The sequence below is a fragment of the Momordica charantia genome, assembly GCF_013281855.1.
Source record: "Momordica charantia cultivar OHB3-1 chromosome 7 unlocalized genomic scaffold, Mcharantia_2.0 BLBB01000007.1, whole genome shotgun sequence".
Taxonomy (NCBI): domain Eukaryota; kingdom Viridiplantae; phylum Streptophyta; class Magnoliopsida; order Cucurbitales; family Cucurbitaceae; genus Momordica; species Momordica charantia.
This window is the reverse complement of record NW_028275165.1, coordinates 4868527-4888695: the sequence shown is the minus strand read 5'-3', so window position 1 is coordinate 4888695 and position 20169 is coordinate 4868527. Positions and strand designations below refer to the sequence as shown.

At 37.6% G+C, this 20169-nt stretch overlaps 1 protein-coding gene across 2 annotated transcripts; it reads left to right on the top strand.

Moving 5' to 3' along the window:
• Positions 1–1432: 1432 nt before the first annotated feature.
• On the top strand, positions 1433–11213 carry LOC111023425 (nucleotidyltransferase). 2 transcript variants are annotated; one of them, XM_022300856.2, is made up of 8 exons: positions 1433–2644; positions 3734–3922; positions 4842–4934; positions 5028–5210; positions 5296–5398; positions 5495–5680; positions 6748–9209; positions 9796–11213. In XM_022300856.2, the coding sequence occupies exons 1-8, from the start codon at positions 2411–2413 to the stop codon at positions 10381–10383; spliced, it is 4038 nt and encodes a 1345-aa protein (XP_022156548.1). In that variant the 5' UTR covers positions 1433–2410; the 3' UTR covers positions 10384–11213. The 2 variants fall into 2 exon arrangements, with proteins under 2 accessions (XP_022156548.1, XP_022156547.1); XM_022300855.2 differs by having other exon boundaries at positions 1435–2644; positions 9793–11213.
• The last annotated feature ends 8956 nt before the right edge of the window (positions 11214–20169 follow it).

Genomic DNA, 20169 nt, shown 5'->3' with positions numbered 1-20169 from the left:
AGGTCAGAAATCATCGTACCTGATCGTGGAGTGAAGTCCTCTACTTATGGGTGGTAGTCCCGCTAATCTCGCGACGGTTACACCCGGTAATCTCGGGACTGTCGGTTACACCCGGTAATCTCGGGACCGACGGTTATACCCGATAATCACGCCGCTGACAGTAGCTCACATCGGCCCCCACCGAGCTTCCCGGTAGGTCGGACCTCGGCCAGGTTCACCTCGGCCCTCATACTTAGCATCTGTCAACGCTAGTGGTGGTGGTCTCGGCCGTCCGAGCTGGGCATGACTCATGAGTCATCTTGGAGCACCAATAGGGATCCTCCACGTGTCCAGGGTATTCTCTTCCCCAAACACCAATATTTCAATACAAAAATTAATCTAGGTAAAGAATAGGAACAAATATTTTATTTAATTTGAGTTTCATATTTTAATAAATTATTTTTTTTACAATTGGTAGGATGAGGGATTGAATTCACGATCTCTTAATTGGAGATATATGTCACTGAACTATGCTCCCTTTGACTTAAAAAGTTAATTTGAATTCTTATATGATACAATTAAAATAATATGATTGAAATTTCTATGAGAATTTACTCGTAAAATCCTAATAAATCATACAATTTTTTATTTTTATACATAATAATACATTAAAAAAAACATAATAGAAGACATAACCAAAATTTCTATCATAGTAGAACTTCTGTTTTGTCTTTCTAGATAAAGTTATAAATATAGTAGAAATTCCAACGTTTTAAAACACATTAAATAGACAATGATCATATTATATAGTTCACCCGCTCGAACTATTAAATAAAAGAAGTGCATTAATAGGTAAAATTCAAGACTAATTTTGTCATCTTTAACGTGTGTTTCTTGTTTTGGGATAATTGTGGGAGTGGATCTATGATTAATTACAAAAACATAATAAAAATTTATAGGATAATAGAAGCTTTTATTTTCTCTTCCATTCTTTTAGAACACATTCGATGAACATATCAATACAATTATCATACCAACATGAGTATAACTCAACTTGTTGAGATACCTTATCCCTTCTCTCAAAATTTGAAGTTCAAACCTCCATCCTACCTTTATTATACTAAAAAATAATGGTCATAATAATTAGTTCAAACTATTAAATAAATGAAGCGTATTAATGGGCGAAATTCAACATTAATATTACCATCTTTAATGTGTATATTCTAGTAATAATTACGAGAGTAGATGATCTTTGAGATGATAATAGGGATTTTAGCTCTGGGATGAATTATTTTATATATATATAGATTATGAAGAGAGTGTAGTGATATGGGCTAAAATGGATCAGGGCCTCAGAAGGTGAGCAAAAATGTATGATTTTTGATGAAGTCCATTAGCAAGTCCCAAGAACTATGGTTGATACTTGATTTTCAATTTTAATACTTTTTTTGGTTTTTTTCGATTTCTCTCACCTCTCAGATTCTGTCATACCATTTTCTTCCCATCTCTCTCTCTTTCTCTCTCATCAAAACAAATTTCACATTGGAAAAATTTTGAAAATTGAGAATTTTTTTTGGGGGAAAGCCTCAAATTTGCAATCTCCTTCCTTCAACGTCAAAACCGTTCTTTATCGCCTCCTTCAATCCCATATTCCATTCCCTAACACACTACCTCTGATTCTCTTGTGTTTCTGCCCTCTTATTTCTTCGCTCTGAGAAACCCTATTTTTCTTCTTTTGATCCACGCTTCTTCCGCATTCATTTCGCTCTACTTTGATGCCCAAACTTTGTTGTTTCTACATTTTCTTGGGTTCTTCGTCTTCTTCGTCCCCGACCCATTTTTGATTCGCCGACACTTCCGACATTTTTGGGATTGGAATAGTTTTTTTGTGTTTTGGGGTTTCATAAAACCGACCCTTCTGGAAACTAGTTCTAGGGTTTCCATTTTCGGCCTCTTTAGGGTTTCATCCCGGTGTTTAGATTAGATTTGGATGTCTTCCTGAATCTATTTTTTCTTTTTTCTTTTTTAATCTTTTTCTCTTGGGTGTGTTTTTCTTGTGGGGAACTCGGGGGATCCTGGAATTTTGTTCAGGATTATTCTATGTTTGTTTGTGTTGTATATGCTTGGCAATTTCTAACTTTAAACGCAAACGAATTCGAGGGGAAACAAATCCTATCTCGTTTGGCTTATCGAGCACTGAAAGTTTCCTTTTTGACTGAAAGGAACCTAATCAAGAAGTTTGTGGAAATTCTCAAATTTCAATTTCTTTTTAGTCAGCTTCTTCCCTCTTAGTATATTTTGCGTTTGTCGTTCGCTTTGTTTGTGGATAAAGGAGGAAGATAGAGTTTCTTTCCTTGTGGGGGGGCAGGCTCTCGAGAAAAGGGTCTAATCGTTGTAGAGTTAATTGAGTTGAGGGAAAGTCTAGGCTTGCATGGGCGAACATGAGGGGTGGGCACAGCCACCAAGTGGGCTATTGCCCAACGGTCTTTTGCCCGATGAGGCAGCTACGGTCATGCGAGTGCTTGATTCTGATAGATGGTCGAGGGCGGAGGAGCGAACCACCGAGCTAATTGCCTGCATTCAGCCTAATCCTCCCTCTGAAGAACGCCGAAATGCTGTTGCAGACTATGTGCAGCGGCTGATCATGAAATGCTTCCCCTGCCAGGTGCTGATCAACTTTTTTGTTCAGTACAGGGAATGTGGTTACTGGATATATATCTCTTATGGTTAATATGCCGTGTCGTTCATCATTTTTCTTGAATGCATATTGTGTGATAAGTAGTTGATATTAGGATGTTTGTCAATATCCACAATTCTTTTGAATGATCACTAGTCATTCTGTTGGAAGATCTTATTTAGTTATATTTTTGAAATATTGGATTTGTGTTTATTGCTATGCACCGCTACCTTTTGTAACATAGTCCAACTCATAAAGATGATGTTCTGTGGCCTTACTATTGTGGTTAACATTTTCTAAACCATTCCTTTTCTGGATACCATTTTGCTTTCCCTCATTTAAAGTTTAATTGTTATGGGTAGAAATGACATTTTCTGAAATAATGTAGAAACTAGTTAGATGTGTTTTGCCATAATTTTATTTTTTTGATATCTTGGAATCAAATAGCTCTTTAGTTTTTTACCCCTATAACCAGGGCACCTGAGCCAACCCCTGAAGCTAGATGTATTTTGCCATAATTTTCTGTTGTGAGTTTTGGGCTTCATTATCAAACATGGCTGCATATTGCTCTTATTTTTGACAATCATGCCTATAAGTATTTTTTTCAAGTCAAATGGGCAGGTGGATTAACTTTGCATCATTCTGTAACAAGTTGCTGTACTAGCTGGAAGCAAAATAATTGCACTCTCTATTTTAGGAAAGAAAATGAGCTTTACTACCTATATAAACTTGAAAAAGTAGATGCACATGACTTTGGTAATGGATAATTGAGTTTCCACGATCACACTTATTTTTTGACTCAAGCCAATTTGGGGAGCCGTTATGTAATCTTCTTGATCTTCAAGGGGAGATGTGTTACCTTTCTTTCCTTTCTTACCTATGTTCGTCTTGTGAATTCATGCCTCATATTATTAAAAAAAAGTATGACTTATTGGGTTACATTTAGTTATTATAGTACTTCTTACATGTTTGAGTTTTGTTTGTGCAGCTACGGTTAATTGCACACTTTTTCCATAATTTTATGCGCTTCCTTTTCAGTCTGTTATTTTTTGCTCAAAATTATGACTAAATATGCAGGTTTTCACTTTTGGGTCTGTTCCCCTGAAAACATATTTGCCTGATGGAGACATTGACTTAACGGCATTTAGCAAGAATCAAAATTTAAAGGAGACATGGGCCCATCAGGTTCGGGATATGCTTGAAAGCGAGGAGAAGAATGAGAATGCTGAATTTCGTGTGAAAGAGGTTCAGTACATTAAAGCTGAGGTAGGTCCTCTCAGTATTTTAATTTCTTGTCTACTTCCACCTTTGGGTTGCTATTGGATTTTACCTAGACTCAGCAGAGAGCATTTATGTAGTCTTTTAGAACAAAAAAGTTATTTCTAGCCTTCTAAAAATATTAAAAGATTACTTGGTATCATTTTATGCTAAATTATGTTAGTTCAACTTTGTACTTCAGAAGTAGGATTGATTGAATTTTTAGAATTGTTAGAATATGTTAGTGTGTCAAATTGGAACCCGTTAAAGTTGTCTGAGAGGGGGCTTGTTCAAGCATGCAGTTTACTTGTACAGTTATACTTACCTTCATCTAGGACACATTTTTACACTTAAATTTTATTTTATCCCTTCTCTGATGATATAATCTGTGTGGAAAAAAAATTCAGGAATAAGGATTAGGGATTAGTTGTTTGGCAAGAAGTGGTCATTTAATACTTTTGGACAGTGATCTTCTTTCTAATTTTCTTTCTTCCAGAGTTTCTTAAATAGACTTCTTATTGCTACATAATCTTCACATTTCATAAGAAGGTTCATGTAGCTTGATTTAGTGCTTTATAATATTGATGGTAATATTTGAATGTCAATTATCATAATTCATAAAGAGATGATTCTGGTTATGTTCTAGCATGTTTTAGTTCCTTCATAAACATGGTCAACAGAGTGTTTGCATGTTTTATTTTTGTGTGTTATTGAACCATTGTAATTATGGAAATGTCTTGCGCTATTTGTTTTGTGAGGTTTTTCTCTGTTTTCTGTAACTATTAGTTTTAATACAACAATTTCCAATAGTTTTTCACCAGCTAGCTTCCATGTGTAATATAAATGTTGTTACTACTAATACGCTTTTCGCTTTGGATGATGTTTCACATAAATTAATGTCTTATTTTATTTTGCATACGTATTGCAGGTTAAGATAATTAAGTGCCTAGTGGAAAATATAGTTGTAGACATCTCATTTGATCAGCTTGGTGGATTGTGCACCCTTTGTTTCCTGGAGGAGGTGAGGGGTGCTTAGAAACCCTGCCCTTAACCCCTTTCAATAGTTATAACTTATAATCTTCAAGTGGTCATATATCTCCTTTTATTTTTGTAGGTTGATCATTTAATAAACCAAAATCACTTGTTCAAGCGTAGTATTATACTGATCAAAGCCTGGTGTTATTATGAGAGTCGAATATTGGGTGCACACCATGGACTTATATCTACTTATGCCTTGGAAACTTTGGTCCTCTACATATTTCATGTGTTCAACAATTCCTTCGCTGGTCCCCTTGAGGTTGCTACTACTTTTATTCTTTATATTTTGTTATTAAGGTTTTATTCATTTGCCAATCCATGAAAGCATTTCTTTGGCATTACAGGTCCTTTATCGCTTTTTAGAGTTCTTTAGCAAGTTCGACTGGGATAATTTTTGTGTTAGCCTATGGGGACCTGTACCCATTAGTTCCCTACCAGATGTAACAGGTACCATGAAATTTAATATAAATTAATAGTTGATGTATTGATAAGTATGTCTTGGTCATCTTGGAATTTCCACTAATGTTTTTGAGATTTTTACAGCTGAACCTCCACGTAAAGATGGTGGAGAGTTACTTCTCAGCAAGTTATTTCTTGAAGCATGCAGTTCAGTTTATGCTGTTTTTCCTGGAGGCCAGGAGAATCAAGGGCAGCCTTTTGTTTCTAAACATTTCAATGTAATAGACCCTTTGCGTGTAAACAACAACCTTGGGCGTAGCGTAAGCAAAGGTATATGAATTTTAAAATCTTTGAGCTTTTGATACAAATTTGTTCTTGATGGGGTGTAGAAATTATTATTTCTTGTAGTAAGCTGTTAATGGTATCATTGAGAAAAGGAGTTAAATTATGAGTAGTAGTTTCTAGTATTAACCAGGAGAGAGTTGGTATTTCTAGGCCTTAGAATTTGAGGATAAGAATGTGTGCTTGGGTTTTTGGCCTTTAACAGTTATTGAATAATGACAATTGACTGTGGCTCAACATCAAATACTTATTTTTAGTGTTTCATTTGTTTGGACTTGACCAGGTTCCCCTGTTTTTCAACAACTTTTTTTGTACCTCTGCTTAAAAGGAGTTTCTTGTTATAGCTATCTATTTACAACTGGGAATCTTGTATTGGACCACTTGGTCAGGGTGCAGAAAGTTAGTAAGCACTAAAAGGAGACGAATCATCAGGGACTAGAAAACTTTTAGAAAAGGTTTCATATCTGTTGTCATTTTAAGTTAGAAGGTTAAATATTGTGTAGGTAACAATGATGAGATTACTATTATTCAGAAAAATTAAGGTGGACAAAGTACCATACAAGACTGCTATGCCGATTCGAGAAGTTAGCTTCTCTCCCCTACACATTCTACCACAAAATCCTTCTTGTCTCACTCTTACCACCCTCACTCACCTTCATATATTTTACAGTCTTTTCTTACGAATTTTTAAATGCATTTTGCCTTTTACCTACCCCTCCTCTCATACAATCTCACTATTGGAGGCCTAACATATTGTTGCCCGTTTTGTGTGTGATTTCAACAGTATATATGGCATTTATGATAGTAGATTATAGAACTCTCTTTAGTTGAAATAATGGTTTCTCATTAAAAAAAGAAAAATTTATAGAACTCTCTTCAATTAAGAAACCAAAAGTTTAATGCATTTTTATGATCATTGGATTCCATCATTCCCATTCTGGTGGTCAGTGGATGTGTGGACTTTTTTTTTGCTTAAAATGCATGGTTTTTCTGCTGCTTGCTTTGTTTTTGTAATTGCTGGCAGCAACTTCAATTTTGGTACATGTGTTACTCAGGTAACTTCTTCAGGATACGTAGTGCATTTGCATTTGGAGCTAAAAGATTGGCAAGGTTGTTTGAATGCCCCAGAGAAGATATCCTCTTAGAATTGAATCAATTTTTTTTGAACACTTGGGAGAGACATGGCAGTGGCCAACGTCCTGATGTTCCTAAGACTGACTTGAAGTGCTTGAGATTATCAAATTCAGATCATTCACATGGTTCTGAGAATCTTAGAAACAAATCAAACAGCAAAAGGAATGAGAATTCCTCTGCTCGTGAAACCCAAGATGTTGTGTCCCGTGGCTCTCACACTGTGAACTCCCTTCAAGTTAATTCTCCCTTGGAAAGTGCATCCAGAAATGACACTTCTACAATTTCTCGTAATCAAGCACAAAGGAGTTCTGGCAGTTCAAACAACTCGAGGTCCTCTGATCATAGTAGGAAAGAAACAAACTACAATCATGGTACCCTTGTAGATAGAGGTCAGAGATATTCTAAACCCGAGAACCATGTGAATGATGTACAGGGAAGGTTTCTGTTTGCAAGGACACGTTCTAGCCCAGAGCTTACTGACACCTACAGTGAAGTTTCATCTCCATCAAGGCGTAACAGAGTTTCTGAAAGTGGGAAAGCGCATCCTAACAGAACAGATGCCAGCAGGAGGAAAAACCTAGAATCTGATAGTGTGGAAAACCACTTGATGAGATCTTCAACAGACGATCCTTCAATTGTTAGACATGTCGCATCCCGTCAAAGCATTGATGCTTCTGCTGATTCCAACAGTGGTTCAAATAGTTACCAGGATGAGTCAGGCCCAGGAGCTGTCGGTGAAGATTTTGCTTCTATTTCAGGGACACTGGCGATGCATCAGGAGGAGCAAGATCTTGTTAACTTGATGGCATCATCTACGGCCCATAATTTTAATGGGCAGGTTCATCTGCCGCTGAACTTGACGACTGGTCACTTACCTCTTCCATTACCCTCTTCTGTTTTAGCTCCTATGGGCTATGCTCCAAGGAACTTGGGAGGAATGGTTCCCACCAATATTCCCTTGATTGAGACTCCTTGGGGCACAAATATGCATTTCCCACAAGGTTTCGTTCCTTCTCCATTGACTCATTATTTCCCTGGCATGGGTTTAACAACAAGTTCAGAAGATGGCATTGAGTCGGGCAATGAAAATTTTAGTTCTGTAGAAATGAATTCAAGAGAAGGCGATCAAGACTTTTGGCATGAGCAAGATAGGAATTCTACTGCTGGGTTTGATCATGATAATGGGGCGTTTGAAGTGCTTCAGTCAGATGATAAGCAACAGTCAACTTCTGGGGGTTTTAACTTTGTTCCTTCATCTCGAATGTCTGTATCTGGCACTACTACAGCTGCCCATAAGAAACACACCAAAGAAAATCGAGTGGCAATGAAGGATGGGAATGCAAATGCTTATCAAGATGACAGAGAGAATGAAGCATGTTATGATGACAGACCGTCTTCTTTTAGGTCAACTACTACTGTTGTACATTGTAGTGGCCTAAGAAATAAGAGCACCATAGAAAATTCTTGGGAAGAGTTGTCTTCAAGAGCCTCAAAATCATCAAGAGAAAAACGGGGATGGAAATCGAATGCCTTGGAGTTGCCATCCTCTTATGGGAAAGGCAAAAATGTTTCTGAGCATTCATCTACTGTAGCTGATGAAGATAGCAGAGATTGGAATCACCTCCCTACTATGGGTGCTGAAGTTGCCGAGATAAGTGCTGGGCCTCAATCGCTAGCATCTGCGCATGCTACAAGGCATCAAATAGCTGGGCTCGAACCATCCCAAACAACTGGGTCAGATCCACTAATACCTCTTGGTCCTGTGCTTTTAGGTGGCCCAGGTTCTAGACAAAGAGCTGTTGATAATTCTGGAGTGGTTCCTTTTGCATTTTATCCCACAGGGCCACCGGTTCCATTTGTTACAATGCTTCCAGTGTATAATTTTCCAACTGAGACAGGAACTTCAGATGCATCAACGAGCCATTTCAGCGAGGAGGACTCCTTGGATAATGTCGATACTTCTCAGAACACAGATTCGTCTGAAGGACATAATAAGCCTGATGTTTTAACCTCTAATCCTATTGGAGGGTCTTCCTTTATTGAACCTTTAGAACCTAAACCGGACATTCTTAATAGTGATTTTGCTAGTCACTGGCAAAATTTGCAATACGGGCGGTTTTGCCAAAATTCTAGGCATCCAACACCTGTGATTTATCCTTCACCTGTTGTTGTGCCTCCTGTCTACCTACAGGGCCGTTTTCCATGGGATGGTCCTGGAAGACCTCTTTCTGCTAACATGAATTTATTCACTCTGAGTTACGGGTCTCGTCTGGTTCCTGTTTCTCCTCTCCAGTCTGTTTCCAACAGGCCTAATATATATCAGCACTACATTGATGAAATGCCAAGACATCGCAGTGGGACCGGAACGTACTTGCCGAATCCTGTAAGAAAACCTCTTCCACTTATTTAATTATTTGTTTGGTTGGTTCAGCTGCTATATGAAGACAGCTGCCAAATCTATGTCCTACACTTGGTTATATTATCATTTTTTTCTGAAATAATGTAGAATTGTGACTTTTTTGCTCGTGAAGTTTTTGGATTTAGGTAGTCACTAATCAAATATTATTACAGCACGTAATGTATATATCTTTTATCCTATCTGTTATGGAGTTTTGATGGATGGATTTATTACTTTAGCAACACAGATACTTATTTCTTTGCCCCATTTCTTTCCTATTGCTATATGCAAACGAAGTTTATTTCGGAATAGATTAGGAAGAAAATTGTTAGTTGTTGGCGTTGGTGCTTTTCTTTTGTTTCAGTTCTCTTTTCCATAAAGCTTTTCTCTGGTTGGAAACGTCTGCATTTTTGTTTCAATACAGTTTTTACTATATACTTTTTATGAATTGTTTATAATGATGGTACGGTGTTGTTCCTTACTTTTTGGAGCATGGTTTGAGTTATACTTGACATGTACATTCTTTTTTCTTGAGATTTTTACTTTTGTTTCTTTTAATTTGCTTTAGAAGGCTTCAGGGCGGGAACGGCATTCTTCAAATGCTAGACGAGGAAACTACAGCTACGATAGAAGTGATAGTCATGGTGAAAGAGATGGGAACTGGAACATCAATTCAAAATCACGAGCTTCCGGTCGTCGTGGCCAAGTTGATAAGTCAAATTCCAGGTTAGACCGCCTGTCTGCAAATGAAAGTCGAGCTGAAAGGGCATGGGGCTCACATAGGCATGATTCCATGGCATCATACCAGTCCCAGAATGGTCCGATGCGTTCAAACTCGACACAGAGTGGTTCTACTAGTATGGCTTATGGCATGTATCCATTACCAGGCATGAATCCCGGCGTCGTGTCTTCAAATGGACCTTCCATGCCTTCTGTTGTGATGCTATATCCGTTGGATCATAATGCCGGGTATGGTTCGTCTGCAGAACAGCTCGAGTTTGGATCTCTTGGACCCGTAGGTTTTGCTAATCTAAACGAAGTGTCACAAATGAACGAGGGAGGCAGAATGAGTAGAGCATTTGAGGATCAAAGGTTTCATGGTAGTTCAAATCAACGCACTCCTCTCGAAGAACCTCCTTCACCTCATCTACAGAGGTAGCCTTAGCTTATTTTCCTTCACGACTGAACTATTTTGCAAGATAGAGAAGCGTCAACTGAAAAGAAGATAATGTCATGATTCTCGTCAAGCTGTGTCGGTTGCATCCGTTGATTCTACTAGCAGCTTGCAGCGTCTCACGAACCGAAACGGGTACCACCACCTTTAAACTCCTTAATGCATCAAGAACTCCCCACCCTTTGCACACTGTTTTTCCTCCCAAGAGCATCCACAGGAGGAGATTCCATTATTTCGGCAAATAAATGCTGAGGAGGAGTTTCCAGTTGAAAGGGGAGGGGAACCGAGGGAGGAGGTGACGACAATGGAAGAAGTCTATGCTGTGTAATCTCGTTTTTACCATCGTCGCGTAGAGTGAGACATCATCCTCCGGTTTAGTTTAACCAATGTTCTCATGGATAAAATGATGGCGCACGGTACTTTGTATGTGTATATTACGGAGCAAAATCCAATCCCATTTAGAGGGACAGAAAGTGGCTGTGAAGGAAGGACGGACGATCGCGGGTCTCGGGTGATTAGAAGAAGAAGAAGATGGTCATTCTATGGTTTAGATACGTTAAAAACTAATGAAGTTAGAAAGTAGAAATCATTTGGGTTGGAATTTGGGGTGTTTCATCCCCCCATATCATTACAACACGATTTGTTTCCTTGAAATTCTGTCGCAAAAGTACATTACATTAGGTTGCCAATTTAGAGTCTCACTTCACTTTGTAATAGCTTTTTTTTTCTTCTTCTTTACAAACTCCTTCCCCTTTGCACATTATGACTTTGACAGAATAGCAATGACAGCAGCAGCAGCATTAAACCATCCAAAATGGAGCCTTTCCATTTCTCTCGAGTAGTTTTAAGGCAGAGTTTTTATATCTTTGCATCCACTTGAGACTATTTGTTCAGGGGCAGAGTTATAAACAGGGATAAAGTTTTACGTTCGATCTTTAGCACCGGTAAGCTATAGCAGTTACAATATTTCGTAATGGACATATCACTCTTAAACTGGATTGTTACAAGTCAACCTGATCATAGACACATTTTGGACCAAATGATTGTGAGTTTGAATCTCTACTCTTATGGATCAAATGATTGTGAGTTTGAATCTCTACTCTTATATGTTGTACTTAAGAAAAAAAAATAATCTGAGTATAGGTACATATTTCTGACTAAGAGGTCGAGTTTGTCATATGTTAGTACTACAAAAAAGAAAAACTTGATTGTAACAATCAACCTCTTAAATTATAGGATTGTAATAATCTTACTTTTTGCCTCTTTTGTTCGACTCTACCTCTAGGTCTTGGTCGTTGTACAATTAAAATTATATACTCGGTGTTACATTATCGTTTTTCAAATCTCATATGTTTCTAAATTGTGTTCTATCTACTTGGAAAGCTCACCTATTTCATATTATTTCTTAATCAGTCCTAAACTCCATACAGTCAACTAACACGATTAGCCAAATATATAACATTAGCCTAGTATTACACAAACAATTTGTCGATATCATAATGATTTATGAAGTTTAACTAAACCAAGGGAGTTCGAAAAATCCAATGAGCCGAGAAACTCAACCCAACACATATGATTTAGGATGAGTTACAAGCGTGTTTAGGTTGTATTGGATTCAAATAAAAAATAGGAACCAGACCAACTTGAACTTTTGACTAATTTAAAAAGTAGTTATGCATATATTTATTTCAGTTTATTTCATTCAATAATTCTTTTTACATTATTTATTCTCCAAAAACTTCTAAAATAATTATTTATAATAAAAAAACATCTAAAACAATTTTGAAGTCTGTTATATTTCGTAATATAAATTGGGAATTGAAATTCACTCGGCCCAGACATTTTCACTCTATTGAGTAGAATAGATCTATATACCAGCTCTCAATTCTTGAAATAAATTGCGCGAAGTATAGGAAAAATTATAGAAACATTTGCAAAACCACCTATAAAATATGGGCCAGTTACAATTTACGCCCTCGAACTTTCAATTTGATTAATTACCTCCTTAAATTTACCAAATTAGTACATCTTAATACACAATATCTATACTATATTAAAAAAGGAGGATCATGAAAAAAAAAAAAAAACCTTTTTAGACTATTAGACTCTTTCTTCAATTTATAAATTTACAAAACATGCCATGTAAAATTAATGGAATTAATTATAAATAATAAATAATTACTTAATTATCAATCCTAACTATTAATGGAATCTAACAAGTTGGAATATGTAAATGGTTGTCATGTAATTTAGGGAGAGCTTAATGATTTTCACTAATATACTAACAATAGAATTTTAAAAATTTTAGAATTCTAAAAGTTTGGTAACTTTTTCATCAACTAAATAGACATTTTCTTCTATCATTTTTCACCAACAATTTGAACTACACTTTTCCTTTACCAGTTCGATACCACGTGTAAATCATCTCCGGACCTTTCGTATTCCTATCTCTTTATTCACTCTTTTGGACGGCCACTATCTTAGACAGTTAGTTCCCCCTAGCTAAATAGTAGTCATGTCCACAACTGACAGCTTTCGTTGGCCTGCAGGGAGTCGTTTCTTAACTTCAATCCACTTAGATCCCGGGCGAGCCCTAAGAGTGAGGCTTTCTCATTTAGCTACATTAGTGCTAAAAAGTATAGTTGGCATTAGCATTTTCTTTCGGAGGGGAATAAGGTATTGGAACATAGAGGGAATAGTTTCTTCTCGTCGACTCATAGCTCCAAGACTCCCTCCTCCTTAAATGGGAAACGGTAAAGGTGACGTGCAGACTTGATAATATATACGAATAGAATACACGAAGTATTTTCAATTTAACTTAATTTTATAATAATGTAAATAAATGATAAAAAACAATACCATTAGTAGTAAAATAATAACAATAATAACCAAAAAAATAAAATTAAGATCTATATGTATTTTTTTAAAAAGAAAGGTACGTATATTTCTTACTTGATTGCAAGACAAACACCTAACTTCAAAATTGAATTATAATATTTTAAGATGTATGTTAATATAAAAGATTAATAATTTTGTGAATAAAAAATAAGATGAATTACTTTTAATTATTAATAAAATTATATATTGTATGATATTAGATACATAGATTTATATTGCACGTGCTAATAAACTAGTATTAAAAAAAGGCTGAAGAGTAGAGGAGAGAAACTTTTGATTTTCCTTTTAGCACTTCTTAATCAATAAATATTTTAATTATGATTACAACACATTTTAATTTTTGTTTTTTGATTCCGCTATATAAATCAGGTGCTCTTAATGGTCATGCACATAACACCTCGTATCATTGTGAAAGCTCTAGAAAGAGACCGTTAAACTCTTTCATAGAAAGTGACCCCACCTTCACAATCACGTTAGCTGTTCCAGCGATTATGCCCGTTTTAGCTCTACCGTCCACCCTTATCATCATAATAGAAAGAGGTACTTTTGAGCTGATGTGTAACGGATCAAAGCAACCGTTAGTCGGGCTGATCTGTGATTGGTCAAGGCGACCGAGAGGACACATACCTCCTGAGCTGGTGGAGGTGCTGTTGCTTGTGCAGCTAGAATCTCAGACGGAAAAGCAGGAGGTGTAGAAGTGAAAGGAGTGGAGGTAGCTATCAGTGCTTCCACAGTAGCCAATTCGTCATTGTAAAAAGGATAATGGTAACCCCACCATTAACTACTTCTTTTATGAAATTCATAGTAATAAAAATACATGTCCTACCGCGACAGAATTTGTAACTTGCTATCCTCTTGCCTAGCAGTCAAAGATTTACCTTCGTGGGAAGGATGATTCATTCGAATCGACATGAGAGTCCAACTACATTACATTGCGAGATTCCATGTCGTATATTTGAAAGAGGTTGACCTCCTTGCTTCTCTCATGTTACAATCCTCTTCCCGCTGAGCCCCCTTTCTCCTCGATCCACAGAGACAAAATGGAGGACTGGTGCCAACAGTTCATCATGGAAGAAAGGACTTACTGAGCTGAGATCACTAACTAATACTAATCTAATACTAATATAATAGAAAAGAACTGTCTTTTCTGTATACTTTCTCCGGTTCCATTGCTACTGCGGGCTTTACGCAATCAATCGGATCATATAGATATCCCTTCAACACAATATAGGTCATCGAAAGGATCTCGGAGACCCACCAAAGCACGAAAGTCAGAATCTTTCAGAAAATGGATTCCTATTCGAAGAGTGCATAACTGCATGGATAAGCTCACACTAACTTGTCAATTTTGGATCCAATTCGGAATTTTCCTTAGGAGGTATTGGGAAGGAATTGGAATGTAATAATATCGATTCATACAGATACAGAAGAAAAGGTTCTCTATTGATTCAAACACTGTATCCGCGGGATAGAAAAATGAAGATTTTCACATAGTACTTTTGATTGAAAAATCAATCTGATTTATTTCGTACCTTTCGCTCAATGAAAAAACGGGTCAGATTCTATAGGATCAAACCTATGAGACTTAAGGAATGATGGAAGGGAATAAAAAAAGAAAAAAAAGAGAGGAAAAATAAGTATTAAAAATGACGTAGAAGAACCCATATTTAAAATGAATGAAAACGTGACTGAATTGGTCCTGGTCACTCTTCGAGATGGCATGGAAGAAGGAAGGAGATTCTCGAACGAGGAAAAAGATCCAACGACTTTGAAAGAATTGAACGAGGAGCCGTATGAGGTGAAAATCTCATGTATGGTCCTGTCGAGTGGCAGTAAGGGTGACTTATCTGTTAACTTTTCCACTATCACCCCCAAAAAACCAAACTCTGCTTTAGGTAAAGTTGCCAGAGTACGCTTAACCTCGGGATTTGAAATCACTGCTTATATACCTGGTATTGGCCATAATTTACAAGAACATTCTGTAGTCTTAGTAAAAGGGAGAAGGGTTAAGGACCTCTTGAAAAAAGCGAGCAGCAAGCTGAAAAAGCTCTTTCCCCTTTGAATAATAATAACATCAGCTTCATAGCTCCAACCTATACAAGGGGTAAGCCAAAACTCGTTGAAGGAAGGGCTTCATAGCCTTACCTTATTATTAGAGTGACTGGGAAGTCCGCTTCAGTCATTTGAGTCTTTGACAACCACTCTCTCCTGTGAAACTCCTCCTTGTTCTATGATTGATCTAACCATTTTCTTTAGGCAGAAGCTGAAAGTTGGTTCACGCGGGCACAAACGAGCACCGAATGCAACAACAGGGAACTGTGACTAATAGAGCCAGACACTTAGTTACATCCGGTTGAGGCTTTCTTTCCTTTATTAGTAAAGGGGGCGCGGGAGGCATTCCAGCCCAACATACTCCGGTGAATGGGTCCGTTCCCCCTTTCCTCCGTTTCTGAGGTTTCTTTCAGTTTCTTAGTAACAATGGGTGACGGTATTCTACCTAAATAGTATACATAGGTAATAAATAAGAGAATACTAAAGATTCGAGCCATAGAATTTCTCAATTCTGACACAAGGTACTTATTAGATCTAATAGAATTATTTTGCTGCATCCAGACTAATATCAATCCAACCTATTTCATGAATAAAATGTGACCAATTAACCAACCAACAAAACTACTTGTTACAAATAACATCTTGTTGTTGCATCGAAACATAGAAATGTTGACTAATCTGACTAACATTGAACTTGGTAAAATGAAATGGTTGAATAACTGAAAAATGAGATTATTCAGGAATACACATTGAATACTAAGATTATGCATTGAGTTTCTGGTAGTAGATCCATAATCAAAAAAGTGTTTGTGATTGTTTCAGAAGAAATGAAACAAAAGATACGGTAGAGCTAGGACAATTATTGTATGAGGTCTACTATTTGCTTCAAAAAGATAGTTAGTTGAATGAAATGGAAACCTTCTTTCTTCGATCGAAATACAGATGAGATCAAACGGTCTCAAGCAGGAAAACGCGGGATGGAAGGCTGGAGCAAAAGGCTTGGCTTTGTTTCATAGAAAAAGGACTAAGGAAATTTCGTTTCCGTAGTGGTCTTTCTCTACTACTGTTGGTATCGACTTCTGGATATGCTTTTGCTTTTACTGATGCTTATGGATTACTTGCTGGATCGAACCCAAAAATGTCTCGATTTAATCGGCCTGGCCTCGGGTGGTAGATCAAATGAACACTCAACTGCGTCTCCTCAGGGATCCCAGATGAGGGAACCCTAAGAGAGCCGCCGACCTGAGATGTTAGAAGGTGCAAAATCAATGGGTGCCGGAGCTGCTACAATTGCTTCAGCGGGAGTCGTAGTCGGTATTGGAAACGTGTTCAGTTCTCTCCGCTTCCGCTTCCATCTCTTGATCATTCCGAGGAGACCGGCTAGATCAAGACTAGGAGAGATGATCCCCAGGATGAGAAGAAATTTAATTCATACACTCGATCCATTGCTTCTACCCTTCCCCGATGCAGCCAGCCCGGGACCCAGACTCGGAGCTAATACTAATCTAATAAGTGAAGTCGTCGTCGTCTGACCAATTGGCTCAGACACCAGACCGTTTGTGTCGCCCCCACGGACTCATGTGCCTTCCAGAACCAGGGGTCTTCGAGCCTGCTGTGTATGATTAGCTAGCCTTGCGGCCCTCGAGGCAAGGCGAAAAGGAAGAGATGCTCTGACTTTCTTTGGTCTTGAACTCGCTACGGAAACGAAGACTTTCGAGAACAAATATTGGACTGGGAAAAAAAGGGGGATAAAGTCAAGTCTAAGCGCATATGGCACGGAAGGCAGAAGGAAAAGAGGCTCCTAGCTAAAGGTAGCTTGTCTCGCCTTTCAAAAGCGGTGGGAACAGTTGAGAACAAAGTGGCTAACGGGTGCGTAACGCGTGGGAATCTGCTGAACAGGCGCAGCGAGTCACCTTTTGAATTCAGTAGATAGAAGAAACTATTATCGAAATAAAAACGAGAGAGTTGGAGTAGGTGAGTGAGTGAGTCCTTACTGACCCATCTCTCTCCAAACCTAACGTGGTAGTTTCCCATCATAGGGCTTTCTATCTATAGATTGAGCCATTACCAAGGAGCTAATTCGTTTAGAACTCAGTTGACTGCTTTTATAGAAGCAATCAAATAAGGCAAGTCAGAATCACCAACCAAATCGGAAACTCAATCTTAAACTTCGGAGTGGAAGATAGCAGAAGGCGAGTTTTCTGGATGTTGGCAAACGGGCAGGCCTAGTCACTGCGACCCCCTTTGTGAGGAGGCACCCTTTCTCCCGAAGTTACGGGGCTATTTTACTGAGTCCCCTAGAGAATCCTTTTTTGATTTATGATGGATCTATTCTATATAATTGGGGGGGGGGGGGGGGGGGGGGATAGATAGGAGTTAATGCATAATGGAAGATATCAATTTTAATGTCTGTAATAAAGAATCAATTCAGACAGAGGTTATTCATACATCTTTTCACTTTATTTTAGGGAAAGATTATTGAGTCTCTTAAGTTAAATAAACTAGGTAGAAAATGCTAATATTTTTTTTATTATGTATTTTTATCATTTTATTTCTATTTTCATGAAAAAGATTTTTTATGCCTAAATTTTTAAAATGATTATTTGAAATATTTCATTATTTCAAATAAAATATCTATAATTATTTTCAAGGACAGTAGGTTAGCCTATCTGATAGATATGGTAATTCCCTAATCTTTCGATTTTGATTTTACCAAAAAGAATACCAACCCGAATTTTGGCTGACATCAGTCTTTCTTTATCGAATACTACACGAAAAAACAAGAGATTTTTTTTTATCTATCTATTTGTTTCAAATCGTTGATGGGTTAATCTGAATATGTATTTATTTATGATAATAAAATATAATAAATTATGATAATAAAATATAATAAATCCTTTTTTATTACAAAAGTTTATTCAAATAATATTAAGGTAGGAATTTTTCAACCAATTAAATCTTTTTAATGATTTCTTATGAGTCGTTGGTACTCGAAGAAGTGTGAAACTCGTGAATCCATTCTATGAAGAAATTTAAAAATGGAGATTCTTAATTATTCGTAATTAATTATTTGTTAATTTCCATAAATAAAAAATCTCTCTCTATATATACAAAATATCTATATATTGCGAAATCCATATTGCACTCATACAAAAAAAAAAAAAAAAAGATGTTATTGATCCAATATATACAATAAAATATGGGTTGAAATAAATTGAATTGTTGCTAAGACTTTTTCAAAAACTACCCATTTCATAAGAGTATAGATTACTATGGACCAATTAAACCAATGACTATACATGATTCAATAAATAAATCAATTACATACCAGTTCCAAGAAATTAGAGGTTATGGTAAAACTTAGTTTAAAACGATGTGGTAGAAAGCAACGTGCGACTTGAAGGATATGATCTACTGTGGATTCTTACACCCACCATTTTCTATTATATAGGAATGAAGATGCTCTTGACTCGACATCATTTGTTCTGATCCACTCGAGCTCTCATTTTTTTGAGGGTTTTGATGTCAATAGTACATGATGGAGCTTGAGTAGAAAGTATTGATTCATTTATCAAAGGCAGAGATCTAGGGTTAGTGTCAATCAATAAGTTGAAACAACTTCGTAAGTATATGTTCGATATAGAAATCGAAAGGATCCAATTCGAGCAAGTTTCAAATTCAAACGTCAAATTTGATCAAAAGTGTATCACGCGAGAATCCATTATTTATATGATTCTTTGATAAAAAGAAACCAAAAAAATGGTATGTTGCGGCCATTTTGAAACGATTAAAAAGATCACCGAAGTAATTTCTAAACCCAATGATTCAAGGCAAGGATAAAGGATCCTGGAACAAGGAAAAACCTTTTTTAATTGTCTCAATAACTAAACTAGATCTGAATGAAGAATCGAAATAGATTCTAAAGGAGACAGGCAAAAATAAAGGGGTTAGAGACCGCTCTGTTGGATGCGAACTTGAACCTGCCACGTGTCATGATCAAAGAGGTAAGTCGAATTGACATGTGGATGAAATTAGAATTTTTCCTAAGGTTGTTTAGGTCGGCGGTCACGGGCCGAGCTAAAAGAACGAGCCGACCTTAAACAGAGTCTGTAAACTTGTTTCTTCAGAACCCGACAACACGCCGTATTTTTAGGGTGTTTCAGAGTTCCTATTGGGCCCAGTTTCTATAAATAAAAACACTTGCTTTAAATGCAAGGTACGCAATCCTAAAGAGACTCACCAAGTTAGCTCGGACTCAAACTCACTTGCTCGTCGGAGTGCTAACTTTGTTTTGCAGGTCTCAAGAGTGTTCTGGGAAGGTATTAGACCGTTGGCCGTGGTTCATCCTGCACGTTCTGATCTACGTTATATCCGAGCTCAGCAATTTTGAGTTTCAACATCTGGCGTCGTCTGTGGGAAGCGACACATCTAGAAGTCAGTCTCACCTTTTGCAACCTGAGCCAATGGCCCGAACCCGCTCCCAGCAGTCACGATCCCAACTTTCACCAATCCGCTCTCCGGCGAGGGATGCTGCCACTTCCCGTGCCCATCCTCGCCTCACGTACTCTCAGGTGGCCGGGACTCCTGTCATCGAACGACGACCCCAGGCGGGGGTAGTCAAGGAAAAAGGAAGTCGGTCGGCTACATCCGATCCCTTAGCAGTCCGGGACTTCAATCTCACCTCAGATTAGTTTCCGCCCCTACAGCTTCAGAGGAACGGGTTGCCGCCCCGCGCACCTCTTCTCCGCGGCTGAGGGAACACAGGTGCGCACTCTAGCGGAAGTGCTGACGCGTGTGTGAACCCCGTCATGGTAGCTAACG

Coding starts and splice junctions, on each gene's coding strand:
- LOC111023425 (XM_022300855.2), top strand. CDS start 2,411: ATGGGCGAACATGAGGGGTGGGCACAGCCACCAAGTGGGCTATTGCCC. Junction 4,935..5,027: donor CCCTTTGTTTCCTGGAGGAG/GTGAGGGGTGCT, acceptor TTATTTTTGTAG/GTTGATCATTTAATAAACCA. Junction 5,399..5,494: donor TTCCCTACCAGATGTAACAG/GTACCATGAAAT, acceptor AGATTTTTACAG/CTGAACCTCCACGTAAAGAT.